Raw genomic sequence first — 18,532 nt, 5'->3', positions numbered from 1 at the left:
GTGGGCAGCCAATCAGAGATCTTGTTTAATGAAACAATTGTGGGCTCTTTTGAGTTTAAAAGGTCTATAAAGCAAGGATGTCCCCTAGCCCCCTTGCTTTTCGCCATCTGGTTGCATCCTCTCGTTACGATGCTCGAAGCCAATGCTGCGCGGGGAGAGATTCAAGGTCTAGAATTATCGGGCAACGACCAGCTATTGGCCAAAATGTTCGCAGATGATTTGCTCCTATTCTTGAAGGTGTGCCCTCAAGTTGTCAGGAGAGCTTTGGAGATTGTGCAAACATTTGCCGTGGCCTCTAGATCCAAGTGCAATATAGAGAAGTCAAGGCTTATCTCCCTGTCGGAGAACGACTCTTTTGACCCTGCAGTCTGGACAGGAGAGATTATCTCCAAAGGGAGTGTATTCAGACACCTAGGAGCCCCCATAGGGGTGAACGTAACCCATAGGGGAGTGTATTCAGACACCTAGGAGCCCCCATAGGGGTGAACGTAACCCACAGGCAAAGATTTCAATGGGTCCTTGAAAAAATAAGCTCAAAAATGAGAAGATAAGAGTTTGTTCTCCTCCCATTTCAAAGCCGGATTAGAGTGATTAATGCTTTTATGATCCCGTATATTGCTTTCCTCAGCCCCGTGCTCAAGATGGATGAGTGTAACTGGAAAGAATTTTTAAAAACAGTGAAAAGGTTTCTTTGGAAGAACAACACAAAAACCTCCCGGCCATGGCAGTGGGCTAGATGGGAGGTAGTTGCTCGCCCGATAGACCATGGAGGGCTCGGCAATATTAACCATGTAACCCATGCTGAGGCCCTGTGTGCCAAATTTATGGTCTCATTGGCTAAACAAGACCAAGCTTGGGATATCATGATCAAGGAAATGCTTGATGCAGTAAAACTGGGATCAAAAGGGGGAAAGTGGAAGGGGGTTGTGGTGCACGACAAACTTCTTGCCCCGAAGTGGTCTTATCTTAGATCTGGTGGACTCTCAGGGAAGCTAATGAGGAAGTGCACAAGAGCAACTGAGGTTTTTGAATGGGGGGAAGCAACCAGATACTTTAAGAACTCCATATTGTTAAAGAATATGATGTTAAAGAATATGTCCATTGTGCTATGGGCGGCTGGACACTGACTATACTATGTTGTAAATATACTTTGGATAATAGTTCAAAAAAGAAGAAGAACAGAAGAGCAGCTCGTTGAATGGCAGCTACAGGGTAACGATTGTGTGTGTGTGTCTCGATGTGTGTTGGTGTGTGTGTGTAGTCTTCTTTCCTACCTTCTCCATCACCTGCGCACTCTACAAAGTGGTATCAGAGCTCAGTTTGAGGAGCTACAGTCAATACACAGGTTTCTGCAGCTCTGGAAAACAGCAAAAAAGAGAGGTGTTTTGGTCATAACTTCCTCACCCGAACTCGGAATACAGTGATCCAGGAGTCTATCTTTATGTTTTTGGGCGTTCCGGACGCATTGGCATACTCAGATTTTCCAAAATCTTCAATTTTCTGCAGCAAACAGCCAGTTCACACAAGCATAGGAGATGTCCAGTTTTGCACTCGGTAGTAGATTTACAGGTTACAGGTGAAGAATTCAGCATTTACACAGGTTTTGGAGAGCGACATAGAGCTTTTGCATCATGATATTGTGTTATCGAAGATTATGTTTGGTTGTTGTGGGTCCGTTATGGACATCCGCCTATGTAAGAAAGGTTGTGGGAAGAAGTTGAGGCGGTTATATTGTCAGATTGAGTACTTTGTGGTTATGTATGGATATGCGGTCAATGTATTTTGGAAAACTGCAACCTTTGTGAGGGTCGAGTGAGGTTTTTTGAAGCCTTGCCTTGGGAGCTTTGGTACCTTGGCAAGGTGGATTAGGTACTGGAGCGAACCCCCGACTAGCCCCGCGAAAGACCTCATATGTCGTTTACGACTATGGGAAGAAGGTGGATGTATGGATATGTGGTACAGGACAGCGTATGGATTGCATTTGCATACAGGTCCATGTGGACATTGTTTTAGAGTATTTATGCATAGTATTGAGTCAGTCTGTGGCAAAGTGAGTCAGTGGATTTTCCCTTCGCAGTGAGAGATTTTCTGTCAGCGTTTATGAGCACTTTGGTTAAGATTTTCACTTGAGATATTGTCCAAATACAAATGAAACTCTGTCGAAATTTTGTCAAAATCCTTTGAAAGAAATTGAGAGAGTGAAGATGGCAGAAAGTTCAACCCAAGTCACACAGATTGTTGGAGAGAAGCTGACCAGAGAGAACTACAACATATGGTCTTACACGATGGAGTTTATCATGGGCAAAGGTTTATGGGATTATATTACACGTGAACAAGAGTGTCCCGAGGTTGGTTTGGAACCAAATAGAGAGAATGTTGAAGCACATAAAACATGGCAAGCAGGAGTAGAAGCTTACAAGAAGTGGATCGAGAATTCAAGGAAAGTGATGCATTGGATTTCACTATGCATTAGTGACTTCTTTATACCACATGTGAAGAAGCCTCAATCTCCAAAGGAAGCATGGGAGATACTAGCAAGAATGAACAGCTCCAATACAGAACCACGAAAAGTTCACTTGAAGCAAAGGTTACATTGTGTATGGCGAGGAAATAGATCCATATCAGATTATGTGACAGAGATAAAGCAAATACAGGAAGATCTTGCGAGAATTAATGTTGAAGTTCCAGATGATGACTTAGTTTCAGTGACATTGACTGGTTTGGGACCGGAATACAAGTCATTGGATACATCTATATCTGTTCGAGGACACATGCCTGATTTTGAAGAGTTAGAAAACCTTTGTTTGCAAGAAGAGGTGAAGTTAGGCAAGTCAGGTCCTTCTACATCAAATAACAATTCCAGAGATCAGGTTTTTCACTCTAGAGGTCGTGGAAACAATAGAGGTGGAAGAGGAAACGTGGAAGAAAGAAAGGTCGCTTGTTCTCATTGGAAGCTGGAGATCCATGTTTACACAGTGGTATGTATGCAAACAAATCAGCCACTCAAGATGATTGGGCAGAGTTATGGCATAAGAGGATTGGTCATGTCAATTTTAGAATATTAAACCATATGCAATCAAATCAAATTGTACGTGGATTACCAAAGTTTGGCAGATTGAATTTTGATCATGTTTGTGAAGCTTGTCAATTTGGAAAGCAATCTCGTTTACCATTTCCAAAGAGGGGGAGAATTAGCCAAAGTCCTTTGGAAATTGTTCATTCAGATATTTGGGGACCTTGTGATCATGCTACGCCAAATGGTTGTCGATATTTTATCACATTTACGGACGATTACAGCAGAATGACATGGGTTTACTTTCTAAAGGCAAAGTCAAAGGCATTTGAAGTATTTTTGGAGTTCAAAGTTATGGTTGAGAAAGAGAATGGTTGTCAAATTAAATGCCTACGTACAGATGGAGGGGGAGAGTACATGTCACACAATTTTGATGATTACTTACGTGAACAAGGCATAAGAAGACAGATTACTTGCAGATACACACCACAACAAAATGGAGTTGCTGAGAGAAAGAATAGATTCATAGCAGAGATTGCAAGAGCCATGATGAATGAGATGAATATGCCATTAACATATTGGGCTGAAGCAGTTCATACAGCAGTACACATTATGAATCGAACACCAAGAGCTGCCATTCATGAAATTTCACCTTATGAGAGACTTTATGGGATCAAGCCAACAGTTTCCTACATGAAAGTTTTTGGATGTGTTTGCTATGTTCATGTGTCAAATGAATCAAGAAAGAAGATGGAGCCAAAGGCAGTGAAGTGTATATTCTTGGGCTACCCAGTTGAAAAGAAAGGTTACAAGTGCTATGATCCTACGACAAGACAAGTTTATGTCAGTAGAGATGTCAGATTTTGTGAGCATGAACCATGGTATAAACCAAAGCCAGTGATGATAGAAGATGAGTATGAAGAGCAAGAGAATGTGCGTCATGTTGTTGATAAGCCAGGACAACCAACAAGAACTATTTCAGGACCACATATGGCAGAGGAGAGTACAGGAAGTGTCAACCCATGGAGTGGTCGTTTGCGAGATAAGAAGCAAGACGAGAAAGGCAAGAAGAAAGTGGTTGAAGAGAGTTCTGGAGATGAAATCCTCGATGAAGAGCATGGTTTACCACATTTCAGGACACCTGGCAGTAAGAATATTGAGAAATATGTACCCCCATATGCAAGAGTTGAAGAGAAGAGTGCACCACAGTTGAGAAGATCCGAGAGGGTGCGTTATCCAGTTGATAGATTGACATGCAACGGTTACATGCGTACACATTATGCATACATGGTTTCACGTGTGCAACATAAAGAGCCTACATGTTTTCAAGAGGAAATTGGAAAATCAGAATGGGAGTCAGCTATGGATGATGAGATGGATGCTCTTGTGAAGAATGACACTTGGGATTTGGTTCGCTTGCCAAGTGGAAAGAAAGCAATTGGTTCAAAATGGGTATACAAAGTCAAGTGCAAGTCAGATGGTAGTGTGGAAAGATACAAAGCGAGGCTTGTTGCTAAAGGTTATGCACAAACAAAAGGTCTTGATTATGATGAGACATTTAGTCCAGTTGCAAAGATGACAACAGTCAGATTGGTGATAGCAATGGCAAGTATGTTCGGTTGGAAGTTACGGCAAATGGATGTGGATAATGCATTCTTGAATGGTGACTTGGAAGAAGAAGTTTATATGATACAACCAGAGGGTTATCAACATCCAGAGTTTCCATATTATGTGTGTAAGTTGAAGAAATCATTGTATGGTTTGAAGCAAGCATCTAGAGCTTGGTGTGAAAAGATAACCAGATTCTTGAAGAAGATTGGATTTAAACAATCTACTGCTGATCACTCATTATTTTTGAAGCATGTTGATGGAGAGATCGTCGTTATTGTTATCTATGTTGATGACTTGATTCTCACTGGAAGTCATGCTGAGCAAATTTTGCATGTCAAGAAGAGTTTGTTGAGAGAATTCAACATGAAGGACCTTGGTGAGTTGAGATATTTCTTGGGAATTGAAATTGTCAATACTTTATCAGGAATTTGGATGATACAAAGACAATACGCGTTGGATATGCTTGAGAAGTATGGAATGATAGCGTGCAAACCGGTTGATACACCTCTTGATCAAAATGTGAAGTTGTTTGATGATGGACATTACATTGAGGATGTCACTATGTATCGCAAGATGGTTGGAAGCCTTATTTACTTGACAATAACAAGGCCAGATTTGAGTTATGCAATGGGTGTTGTGAGTCAATTCATGCAAAATCCATGTAAAAGTCATCTTGATGCAGTGAGACGGATTATGAGATATGTAAAGCCACTGTCAGTTATGGAATGTTTTATGAAAAGAATGGGAAGCTTTGTCTTTATGGTTACACAGATGCAGATTGGGCAGGAGATTTTATGGATAGAAGATCTACAAGTGGTTATGCATTTTCCATTGGCATTGGTATGATAAGTTGGAGTAGCAAGAAGCAATCAACTGTAGCATTATCAAGTACAGAAGCTGAATATCGTGCAGCAGCTTTGGCAGCATGTGAAGAGTCATGGTTGAGAGTACTTATAGTAGACTTTGGTTTTGACTATCTTGACAGTGTCATTATATATTGTGACAATATTAGCAGCATCATGTTGGCAAAGAATCTAGTCTACCATGCTCGCACTAAACACATTGAGGTACATTATCACTTCATTAGAGAAAAAGTTTTGGCAAATGAGATTGATTTGGTGTATGTGAAGACAAATGATCAAGTTGTGGATATATTCACAAAAGCTCTTGGAAAGGAGAAGTTTTGCTACTTTCATGAAGCATTGGGAATCCATCATATACAAGCTCACTCTGAGCTAGAGGGGGAGTGTTAAAGAATATGATGTTTAAGAATATGTCCATTGTGCTATGGGCGGCTGGACACTGACTATACTATGTTGTAAATATACTTTGGATAATAGTTCAAAAAAGAAGAAGAAGAGAAGAGCAGCTCGTTGAATGGCTGCTACAGGGTAACGATTGTGTGTGTGTGTCTCAATGTGTGTTGGTGTGTGTGTGTAGTCTTCTTTCCTACCTTATCCATCACCTGCCCACTCTACACATATCGCACTGGTCCCCTTGGCTCTCTAAAATATTGGGGCCATTGCAAAGCCCCTATTGGGTAGAAATGGCCAGGAATGTGAATAATAAGGGGCTCGTTCAACTAGAGCAATTCTGGGATGGCAGTAGGAAGTGCTGGAAAAATTTTGACTCTTTAGCCATCCAATTTAAACTGAATGGCTTTGAGATCTTACTAGCCTACAGGATGATGAAAGAGCTTGATAAGGTGGTGATGCCAATTTGTGAATCCAACTTTGAATGGGGCGCTTGGAGATGGCCCGGGAGTAGCCTCTTTTGGAAACCACATTCTAAAGGCATTTACCATGCATTAATGCACGAGGCTAATTGGTGTAGCCCCCTCAACAAATTATGGAAGAGACATTGGACGGAAAAACGGTGGGAGGGAGTCATGGAGAACATCTAGAAGCCAAGGTGGCCTCAGTATATGAAGGTATTTCTGTGGGAAGTGATGTGGGGTGCTCTGCCCACGGGCATAAATATATAAGAAAGAGGAATCGCGTCCGATCATTGCTCGGGGTGCAGAATAGCTAGTGAGGACCTAGCCCACTTTTTCATGGGATGCCAGGAAATCAGTGGCATGACTGGAAAAATATGCAAGTGGATTCAAAGGACATGGCAAATTAAGTTCTTCAAGACTGATCTATTCTTTGGTAGTAACAGGTTGGGAAGTCCTGTTCTTCTTGTCTGCACTCAAGTTATCAGGTACTACTTCTTTCACCATATTTGGCAAGCAAGGAATCTCCATGTGTTTAAGGGGGATATGGATATGACAAGATTTTGTGAAATCATACAAGAGAGCAGAGTGACGATCCACAGAATCGGAGGCAAACAAGCCTCAGAGGACTAGTCTGGAACAATATAGGTCATGATGACATCTTTTAATGAGTAAATCCTAGGAGTAGTTGTGGTTTTTTTGTCAAGCAAAAAACTTGTAATCCTTTGACCCTCAAGGCTCGGTTTGAGCTCGAGGTTGGTGTATATTTCTGATGTTCTTAATACTATCCACTCACAATTGGGAGTTTTGCAAAAAAAAAAAGAAAAAAAGAGACCAATATCTTAGAGAAGATGAAGAGAAAAGCTATAGAGCTTGATTATACCTTGTGAGCCATCTTACTTCAACACAAAATCACACCCATAGTCTGTCTAGGTTATGCAAGTCCAAATTTATTACCTTAAAATATGTTGGGAGAGAAGCATATATACAACTACTTTAACTAGTACTTTGTCATCTCACTATAACATATGTGCGGTATTATCGCTCACATTACCGCAAAAAAACAAACAAATTTGTAATATGAAAATTCCCGTATGCGGAAAAGACTGTGGCAACATTTGCGGTAATGGTATAGCGGTAACTTACGCGGTAATGCCTGCGGCTATATTTCCGTGCCAATTACCGCGACCTTTACTGCAAAGATACCCGCAACAGTTACCGCGTATATGTTATCGCAGGCATTACCGCGGGCGGGTTTATTATAAAAAAAGAGATGACCGTTTGGATTGTCCTTTGCAGGACCATCCAAAAGGTCATCTATTTTTTTATTTATTTAAGATATTTTACAAAATTATTATTAATTACAACAAAATATCACAATTGGACAATACATTGAGCCAAAAAAAGATTGATAATTTCATTTACATAAGTGGAATTACAATTGGGGGAGGTATTGAGCCAAAAAATGATAGGTATTGCATTTACATAAAGGGCAAAAAAAGCCCACGTGTACAAAATAGAGTATGGTCATGTGGGATAGGGCAAACGGGGCCCGCGTATACAAAATAGAGGATGCTCATGGGGGAGATGGCGGCATTTCGCGTGGAACTCCTTGACTTTGCAAAACCAGAAAAAGAAACAATTAACACTTTGTTATTTAATATTTGATATAAAATCAACAATTTGATAATTTAAATAAGATTAAACTTACATGTTGCAGACTTTTGCATGCATTTTCGAACTCCTCTTGAGAGATCATTTGATTTTCAAACAACCAACACCAAGTTTGATACTCGGTATGATTCTCTCTATATCTCTGCACATCTCTGGTCGGGCGACTCATGGTAATGTTATACTGACAACAAATAGAAACCAATCAATTAAATGAAAAACATTAGATTTTTTTCAATAAAACTAATATTTTTACTTACATATTTGTCTTTCCAAGCCGTTTTTTCTCCCGAACCATAATGCGTAGGAGTCTGATGGGATCTGGCCTCAACTTGACGCGTATACATCCTCGCACCCGTTGCCCTTTCGTCCTCTTTCTCTTCCATAGCTGTCTCCCACTCCACATCATGGACATTTCCTTGCCGATAGCTATGCTCTGGAGACTCCATTGTCTTCTTTGCAGCTCTCCTCACACTAGATTTTTTGTTCTTGAGAAATGTTTTGACATGCTCTTGCAACCATTGCCTTGAGAATTGTTGCCCCTCAGGGTTGGGGAAACGCATGTGCATGGTTGTCTCTATATATGTGAGGTTGTAGGGATCTTGCTGATCAAATTTGAGAAAACAATTGATATATGTGGAGTGGATTAATTGGTTGACGTGTGTGCGGAATCTCCTGCCCTGCGCTGTCCTGAGATCCACCATACCTCCTCTATGAACCTGCTAGTATAACCCGCGAGCATCTGGTGAAGGCATGTCATGGTCCTCATCTTCTACTGGAGCAGGGAGCGGTGACTGTGGAGGAGAATCTGTAGTACTTCCCCCCCCCCCCCCCCCCCCCCCAAAACAACATCTAGCTCCGCTCCCTCGTCGAGATCGACCGGCGCTAGCATGCGAGCTACCCTGACTGCCAGAAGAGCGCCGACGTGAATCTGGGACAGAAGGTGGGATAGGTGATGGATAGGTGGACTCCCGTGGCGTCGAACCTTGTGGCGCCGCACCCAACGGCGTCAGACCCTGGGGCGTTGGACCTTCTGAAGGAAAAGATGAACCTAGAGCTGTAGCTAGAAAACTCTGCAGGTATGGAGTGCCACCAGTCGAAGTAGATACCTCTGATAATCCAAAAGCTGCTAGCTATGCTAGTGAATAGCGCTGCGTAAGGGTCTGCTGCGAACCTAACCACTCATCCCGAAGACGCAATGCCCTCTCTACATCTTGATCGGTCACATGTACGGCAACGGACCCACCAAGAGTGTCCCAAAACCAGTCCAACCCTGATGATGACTGATAGGTGACGGTTGTGAATGATAGGCAGAGGGAGCGTCGGGATATGACATCCAGTCCGCCATGAAATCCTCAATGATGCGAAAGCGTGGTGTGGAAGAAGAAGACATGGTTTGCATTTATTACGACAAAGATTAAACTAGGGTATAAAAATTCGAATGTATGATTAAAAATTTACACATTGATTTTTTTCAAACATTGGATTCTCTATAGTATCCAATGTTGAAAGAATCCAATGTGGAAAGAATCCAAGGTGTGTCTACAACCTATAAAAGAGTCTTGCAAAGCCATGAGTGCTAATAAGATATTAGTGTGTGTATTGACTAATAAGAGATTATTGTGTTTATGATTAGTATGACCGATTGTGCGATCACTTGGACGGCCATTGGGGCCTAATACGTCACCTACGACTTAATCATGGAGGTATGTTTATGTTTTTGTGTTGATTACTGTTTAATTTAACATAATTAGTGTTGGCTTGTGCACACACTAATTAGTGTGTGTTAACATACACTAATTAATGTGTGCATTAGATTGTGCACACACTAATAGTGTGTGTTAACATACACTAGTTAGTGTGTGCATTGGCTTGTGCACACACTAATTAGTGTGTGCATTGGCTTGCGTAATTGGCTTGTGCACACACTAATTAGTGTGTGCATTGGCTTGTGTAATTGGCTTAATGTGCACATACTAATTAGTGTGTGCATTGGCTTGTGCACACACTAATTAGCGTGTGTTAACACACACTAATTAGTGTGTGCATTGGCTTGTGGAATTGGACTAGTTACACACTAATTAATGTGCGCATTGGCTAATCACATTGGTCAATGCACACACTAATCACACAATAAATAATGTGTGTTAACACACTAATCCCAAACTAATTAATGTGTACATTGACCAATGTGATTGGTCAATGCACACACTAATCACACACTAATTAGTGTGTGCATTGACCAATCACATTGGTCAATGCACACACTAATCACACAATAAATAGTATGTGTTAACACACTAATCCCAAACTAATTAGTGTGTGCATTGACCAATCACATTGGCCAATGCACACACTAATTAGTGCGTGCATTGACCAATCACATTGGCCAATGCACACACTAATCACACACAAATTAGTGTGTGTTAACACACACTAATTAGTGTGTGCAATGGCCAATCCCATTGACCAATGCACATACTAATCACACACTAATTAGTGTGTACATTGACCAATCACATTGGCCAATGCACACACTAATTAGTGTGCGCATTGACCAATCACATTGGTCAATGCACACACTAATGACACAATAAATAGTGTGTTAAGTGTGCATTGGCCAATCACATTGGTCAATGCACACACTAATGACACAATAAATAGTGTGTTAAGTGTGCATTGGCCAATCACATTGGTCAATGCACACACTAATGACACAATAAATAGTGTGTGTTAACACACACTAATTAGTGTGTGCATTGGCCAATGCCATTGACCAATGCACACACTAATCCCAAACTAATTAGTGTGTACCTTGACCAATCACATTGGCCAATGCACACACTAACCACACACTAATTAGTGTGTGCATTGATCAATGTGATTGGCCAATGCACACACAAATTAGTGTGTGTTAACACACACTAATTAGTGTGTGCAATAGCCAATCCCATTGAACAATGCAACACTAATCACACACTAATTAGTGTGTACATTGACCAATCACATTGGCCAATGCACACACTAATTAGTGTGTGCATGGCCAATACCAAATTTAACATAATAGGTTTTGCAAGTAATAAATTTAACAAATTTAACAAGTTTAGATTTTGCAAGTAACTAATAATTAACAAATTTAGGTTTTGGTGTGTCTTTACTTACACTAATTAGTGTGTGCATTAGAATAATTCACACACTAATTAGTGTGTGTAAAGAACACATGCACTAATTAGTGTGTGTGTGTATACATGTGTATGCATGCGTGTGTATGAGTGTATGCATGTGTGTGTATGCGTGTGAAAAAATAAAAAAAACATAACAACAAAACTTACATGGAATTGAAGAGCTTGTTGGGAGAGGGTAGGAGAAGGTAGGAGAGTGAAGGAGTAGAGATGGTGGAGAGCAGTATAGTAGAGATGGAGGAAGAGCTCAAGGTTGTGAGGTTTCGCGCTCTCAGCTTCTGTGGAGAAGACGATGAAATTCGAATTTTAGAGTTTTGAACTTCGCGGGACACGCGGGTGCCCCTATTTATAAAAAAATTTGAAATCCGAATTCCCGCTCATATTACCGCGAGCATTACCATAGTCATTACCGCGTTCATTACCTCAACTATTACCGCGGCGCAATTTCGGCCCATACACACAGATGGCCACATTCTGACATTATTACTATTGATCCTAAAAATCTATTGGTACTATGCTTTTAATAAAATATATATCAAATGAAAGTATTCTTAGTACTTTGAAAATGACATTTTTACCTAAAAGTTTTGATTACCATGCATGTTAAATTTATTTATTTTTACTTTTTACTGATATTTTATTAACATTTTTTGGTAATTTGATTTTAATTAGTGTATGTAATTTATTAATGTAGGTTGCTTGGGATGATTTTGGCCCGTCCACTGAACCGGATAGATCACGGTGGTTGGCCGAGCGATTACCATGCCCATGCGTGCGGTGCAAATGCGCCATTGCTCGACTTGGATGGATATGCTTGAGCCATGTAGAAGATTATGGACTATGAGGCGATCCTCACAAGAGTGCACGGATGGAAACAAACGATCCGCGAATTGTAGCGGCTATTGACGTCACCCCTCATTGGCGTGTGGTTGGTGGAGGAGGGGAAAGGAGGGTGGAAGAGCGCATGCGCCAGGAATCCATTAGAGAGGGAGGAAGCACATCAAATCAGTCAACTACTGCTCCCTCTACGAGTGATCACATCCCATCTCCTTATGTGGATGCAGAAGACGACCATTTGCATAGAATGGTTGAGGATCTCCTTGCACGAGAGGAGGAGCATGAACCAGAGTGTGCATGCAAAGAAGCTTCCGAAAGAACGAGGAGTGAGCTACTCGATTCGGCACACACCGCACTATATGATAGATGCTCTTACTCCATTTTAAGGGAATCTCTCAAAGTCCTTAACCTTCAGGCAATGTTTGGATGGAGCAATGCTAGTGTCGACGCACTTTTGAGGTATGTATACAGATTGTGAAGGATACTTGTGGAGTGCATAAATTAGCTTCTAATGTACTTTCTTCTTGTGATAGGTTGCTAGGAAAGATGCTGCCAGCTGGCAATTACATGCCATAGAATAGACGAAAAGCACGCGAAGTGGTGACTGCATTAGGGATGGATTATGATCGCATTCATGCTTGCGTGAACGATTGTGTGCTCTTTCGTAATGAGCATGCCGATTGTGACACATGTCCATCGTGCGGGGAGCCTAGGTTCAAATAAGGAATGCAGAGCAACAGAATTCCAGTAAAGTTTTGAGGCATTTTCCACTCATCCCTCGCATCCAACACATGTTTAGATCGAAGGGTAAGAGCGAGCTTTTGCGTTGGCATGCAAAAAATTGCTCCACAGATGGTATTATGAGAGTGCCAGCTGACTCACCAACGTGGAAGCACATAGAGGACACATGGCCAGAGTTCAGGGATGAGCCTCGTCACTTGAGGATTGGGTTAGCTGGTGATGGAGTGAATCCATTTGGGCATCGCTCTACTTCATGGAGCACTTGGCCGGTGGTAGTTGTAAACTACAATATTCCTCCTTGGGAGGCAACAAGAAAGGAAAACATTTTACTATCACTTCTCATTCCAGGAAAGCACAAGGTAAAAAACATGGATGTATATCTGCAGCCTCTTATTGATGAGCTTCAAGAACTATGGAGAGGCATAGATGTCATTGACATTTCACGGCCACAACGAGACCGCAAAGCCATCATCAAGTGCATCCTCATGTGGACCATGCATGAGTACCCAGGATTCGGAGAGGTATCTGGTAAGTATGCACATGTTAATTGTACTCTTTGCTTTAGGTTTATCATCTCATGTGTAACGTTTGTTTACCTCTTGGCAGGATTGGCAACATCTGGACATAGTGTGTGTCCCACTTGTGGCCCTTCCCTTGTGACAGAGAGACCTCCTCTTCTTGGGAAGGTGATCTATCCCAACAGCCATCGCTTCCTACCTCCTTCACATCGTAGATATGCTCCCCCTATCAATGGAGTTCAGCCATTCCATTGGAACATGGCTGATTGGGCGAAGCATTGGGAGGAGCATCATGGTACCTCACCGCCTCCCACCGTTCTGGCAATCTCTCAACAAACTCTTAATCAGACTTGTATGTTCTCTTGGTAGATCTTATGGCTTGAGGGGAAGGTTGTGCTGACACTATCCAAGTGTTATGATATGGGACATGTGGCAAGTTGGCGGCCATGCCGATAGCATGGTAGGCAATTTGGGTTACAACCTCTAGTGCGCCCAGATATGTTATTTTTCCTTCTTTCTTTGTCCCTTTCAATGTGGACAACACGTACTGTGCATGGTCAATTGGTTGCCTGGTTGTTGATTTGAGAACTTGTGTAAATGTTGTGGCAACCGCATGATTGGGTGTTGTATACCTTGGCAGTCCCTATGCATGTATTCAAAAATGTTGGGCAATCTATATGGGATCACATAATTGGCAACAAGGATTCATTGGGTGCTAGGGAAGATTTAAGAGCCATGAGACGTCTCCCCCCTTCAGCCACGCCCCGCATGGGGGAGCGGGGAAAGATGATTCTCTCAAAAGCACCATGGATACTGTCAAAGGCAGACCAATAGCGGACAAAGCAAGTTATTGCATCCATCAGAACTCCAACAGGATATATGCGGTCACTCAAAGTTGCTTTCACAAAAACCAAAAAGGGTGGCTCCACTCAATTGTATGGATTGAAATCCCATGATTGGCATAAAATCCTTCAGGTAAGAGTAGAACAGTTTGTGGTGTCTATGTGTCCTTATATATTCACTAAGATGTTTTATTGTTTGTAGTTTGTACTTCCCATAACTATTAGTGGTTATGGGGACACTAAGGTGAAGGCTGCAATATTCAAAGTGGGTGAGATTGTGAGGTAATGGGTTTTTTTCAAGTACTATATCATGTTGTGCATGCATGAACAATGGAATTTTTTTTCATCTACTATATTATTTGTGCCCTGTGGATTTGTGAGCTCCAAGGAGATAGAAGTAGAAGCCATACCAGTAGCCCATCAGCTAGCAGTAGAGGCAGTGTGTGCTATTGAGGATGCATTCCCACATACAATCCTTGTTAGCGAAATACACCTATTGCTTCACCTTGTTGAGGAGATTTCCATTTGTGGGGTGGTTCACTCTAGATGGATGTTCTTCCTGGAGAGATTCTTGAAGACTTTAAAGGATTTTGTTAGATTGAGGTCACAACTAGAGGTATGCAAAATCAATACAATATAGATAGCATTTATACGCTATGGAGTTACTATAAAAATATGTGGTTTTAATGTTTTCAGGCGAGCATGGCAGAAGGTTGGGTGGTGCAAGAGGCATTTGTGTATGTCTCACGGTATCTCATCACAGTGGATCCATCATTGCCTTGTCTGTGGAGTGAAGAAGAGGATCCTAGGAAGCACTCAACCATTCCCAGTGGAAAAGGCTCACTCTTGGTCATGGATAGAGAGTTTCATGCCATAGTCAACAACTACTGTTTACTCAATGTCAAGTTATCATGACCAAATGGGTCAATATGTACTTGGAAGCCCGCGCAGCTAGAGAAAGGGATAGATATGCATGGAAGAGGTCCAATGGAGGGAGACGTGCACCTCCTTTTCCTAAAGAGCTTGCAAAATATCCTGATTTGATTCAAGTAGAGTGGATCCATAATGCCATGACCAATGCCAAGGCACAAGGAGAACAAATAAGCCCTAAAGAATGGGAGTATGCGCGAGGATGCTTGCGCAAGGTGAGTGTGTATATGTTATGTATGCATGTATGCAAATCACTTAATGAAATACGATGTAACCTCTTATGCATTGTGATTGTAGGGTCTCATTTTCAACTCCATTTGGTCGGAAGGCCGACATTTTCGCACCCACAAGATAGATGAGCGTCGGACCACTAATGATTGCGGCGTGATGGGAAACTTTGACACAACAACAGATGAAGTCAGATATTATGGTACTATAGAGAGAATAATCAAAGTGGATTTCAGATCTTTTCACAAATTCCTCTTTGAGTGCCGATGGTTTGCGGGTGAGGTCAAAAGACATGAAAATGGGCTCATTATGGTGGATTCCACCCAATTCCATCGGGGAAAAACTGAAAACTTGGTGTATCCTAGTAGTTGCGAGCAGGTAATTTAGGCTATGTGCAATTAACTTAAATTAAAAATTTAATATATGTATATCAGCTTATTCTTTGTGTGTGACGTACAGGTCTTTTATGTGCCATGTATATATCAAAGAAGACTTTGGTATGTCATTCCAGTCACGTTGCGGGGTAGATCTATCTTTGCAGAGACGGACATTGAGCCAGTAATTGATCCCATCATACCATCACCACAAGATATAGAGAAAGATGTAGTAGAAGTTGAAGAAGGTCAGCCAAGCCTTGCAAATAGTCATCTTGAGGAGGAGGAAGATGGAGAAAGCGATGATGATTCTACAGGAGGTGATGGAGAGGAGGAAGATTCTCTAAACTTGTTTATTGATTTGAATACTATAGGTCTAAATATGGATCCTAGTGCTTGTAGAGATCTTATACAAGATGAGAATTAATAAAACTCTCCATTCTTTCACTTGGTGTAGTATATGATTAATTTGAAAAATGTTTCGTTATGTGCTTATGAATAGTATTTGTAATGGTTTTGTTGTGAGTTCAATGATTTATGTATAGAATTTTTAGAGTGAAGGAGAGATTAAGTGAAGTGAGCAAGCATTCTGAAGAGTGTAGGAGTTGTAGTGTGTAAATACATTTTGAGTTGTATTGGATTTAAATGGAAACTCGCGGGAGAGGGAGGGGGAAGGGGGTCTATGGCCTTAGCGGTAATGGGTGCTGCAATAATCGCGGCAATATACGCCGTAATACGTGCGACAATATACCGCTTGATCAACAAAAGGGTTTCTCTCTCTTCATTTTGAATTCCTCTCTCTTGTTTTGCGGTAATGGCCCGCGGTAATCGCCACGATCTCTCATAGTGTCTTTTTTCCCATTTTCAAGATCAAATTATATGAAAAAGAGTCCAACAAGATCTACAAGTGCATACTGTAATCACACTTGCAATACGAACTACCTCTTAGAGTGTCTTCTTTTCTCATCTACCCTCAAGAAAATTATCATTGTATGTATACTTGGAGCAATAAATGCCACAACCCAGAGATGAAAAGAGATTGATGATAGTTATGAAAAATGCTACAACAGATGGACGGATGAAGACCCATGATGATTATATGCAAGAGATGAAAAGTAGACCCTTGCAAGGATAAGGGAGAGAGAGCTTTTGTAGTGTGTACAATGTACATTCAAAGTTCAATCCCTCTCTTGTCTCATAGTTTTCCTTTTCTAAATCAAGTACAACACCAAGAACAAACTGATTGCCTTTAGAAGAACAAGACACTCATTAAGTCATTGTCCCACGAGATCAAAGCTGGCATAGTGGTGGTTTGAAGGGTGACTACTTTTTCATTTTGAAGGCCTTAAAGAAAAATCCTTTTTCTCTCTACACAAATTTCAAATTGGAAAGGCATACAACTAAACTCCCTACAAGTCTTTTGAAGGGTCATGAACAATGTTCGGGAAGAATGTGTCTCAGCTTAACATCGTACCGTTTCCAATTCCAAAAATGATGGTTGAGGGCAAGGGGAAATTCTAATAGAGAAAAATAGTTTAAAAACCCAAAACATTCCCCTAATTTTAATTTTATAAAATTTCCTCCTGGCAAACTCAAGGAATGGAGATTTGTATGTTGGGAAAAATTATTTTTCCCGAACACTGGTCATGAATATAGATATAGACAAAAAAGGGATATAGAAGATCTGGCTCTACTTGGAATCTTCTTTTTTGACCTAATTATGGAGAACTGATTTATGTGAAAGACTTAATAATTTATAATTTGTGGAAGACTTAATAGCCTCACTAGTAGAACCATGGGAAGCGCAAATGGAAAATATCTTATCTAGGCCTATACAAACAATGTATTGTATATTGTAGATATAGAGAGAGAGAGAGCATGACAGAAGAAGATTACCTTGCTTTTCACTCCTCGTGTCGAAGCGTCTTGAGGTTTGGAGCGCCAGCCGGTAGACTCTGTGGTCTGTGGTCTGGAAGTCAAAAACCAGATAAAGTTAAAAATATAGCAACATGAACAGAGCTGGTAAAAAAAATTGTCACGACACTTGTCATTACGCTTACCGCATTGCGCTAAGAAATTATTATAAGTTAAAGGGTGGACTGCAGCGCCATTTCCATTGGTAGTCGCATGGCCACCTCCTCCCAAAACTGCTTCTTGTTGTTGTTGTGAAGGTGTGCGCCAGCCCAGTACAGACTCCGAGAGAGAGAGAGAGAGAGAGAGAGAGAGAGAGAGAATGACGCAGACAGAGATGACAAAAAATAATGGCTACCCACCACCTCAAAAGATGATATTTCTGTTGCCTTTGCATCGGCTCCTGTGCACAGCCCTGGACTTGCCGATGCCGACTCTGTGTGTGTGTGTGTGTGTGTGAGAGAGAGAGAGAGAGAGAGAGAGAGAGAGAGATATCTGCAGCTTTGCAAGAGTTTGCGAGCTTGCAGCATTATAATACTAAAATGGAATGATTAATGCTTTTTTTTCATACTACTTTATTGAAATCTACGATGCAAAATTTTGTTAACATCAGTATAATGCTTGCAGGAGGGACGGAGAGGTTCCCAATGCACCACGACAGACGCCTCTACAAGTCCGCCGTGACATGCGACAGTATCATAAGATCCTACTTCCAACTCAGGCAAGCTGCCGAGCTCGGCACCAAAAAGTTCCCCTTCTAATTGGGGCGCTTTACTAGCCTCAATAAGTAACCCGGGGTGTGTGTACAAACGTGTCACATGTAGCCTATGGTGTTGTTCACATGAACACGAGGTTGCGAACTTCTGTGCAACTACCGCCAACTTCTGTGTTCACGTGAAATTGAGGAAATTCTTATTTTCAATACACTAGCTTGGAAAAATGCATGGTTGGTGTCTTCCC

The 18,532-nt window shown here is 41.3% G+C and overlaps 1 protein-coding gene across 1 annotated transcript; it reads right to left on the bottom strand.

Annotated features, from left to right (window-relative positions):
* Positions 1-7,767: 7,767 nt before the first annotated feature.
* Positions 7,768-18,297, bottom strand: LOC147424291 (uncharacterized). The gene is made up of 4 exons (XM_086502114.1): positions 17,722-18,297; positions 17,558-17,630; positions 8,050-8,193; positions 7,768-7,954 (listed from the first exon to the last, which is right to left on the bottom strand). The coding sequence occupies exons 1-4, from the start codon at positions 17,724-17,726 to the stop codon at positions 7,820-7,822; spliced, it is 357 nt and encodes a 118-aa protein (XP_086358240.1). The 5' UTR covers positions 17,727-18,297; the 3' UTR covers positions 7,768-7,819.
* Between the last annotated feature and the right edge of the window lie 235 nt (positions 18,298-18,532).

This window comes from Adiantum capillus-veneris, chromosome 26, assembly GCF_014529385.1.
Source record: "Adiantum capillus-veneris isolate H3 chromosome 26, ASM1452938v2, whole genome shotgun sequence".
Taxonomy (NCBI): Eukaryota; Viridiplantae; Streptophyta; class Polypodiopsida; order Polypodiales; family Pteridaceae; genus Adiantum; species Adiantum capillus-veneris.
The sequence above is the reverse complement of the archived record's forward strand: the minus strand, read 5'-3'. Positions and strand labels throughout refer to the sequence as shown.

Excerpts from the sequence above, each read along its gene's own strand:
- LOC147424291 (XM_086502114.1), bottom strand. Across the intron at positions 8,194-17,557 it reads CACGAGGAGTGAAAAGCAAG|TATAACATTACCATGAGTCG; the intron begins GTAATCTTCTTC and ends ATTTGTTGTCAG. Across the intron at positions 7,955-8,049 it reads CATGCAAAAGTCTGCAACAT|TCAAGGAGTTCCACGCGAAA; the intron begins GTAAGTTTAATC and ends GGTTTTGCAAAG.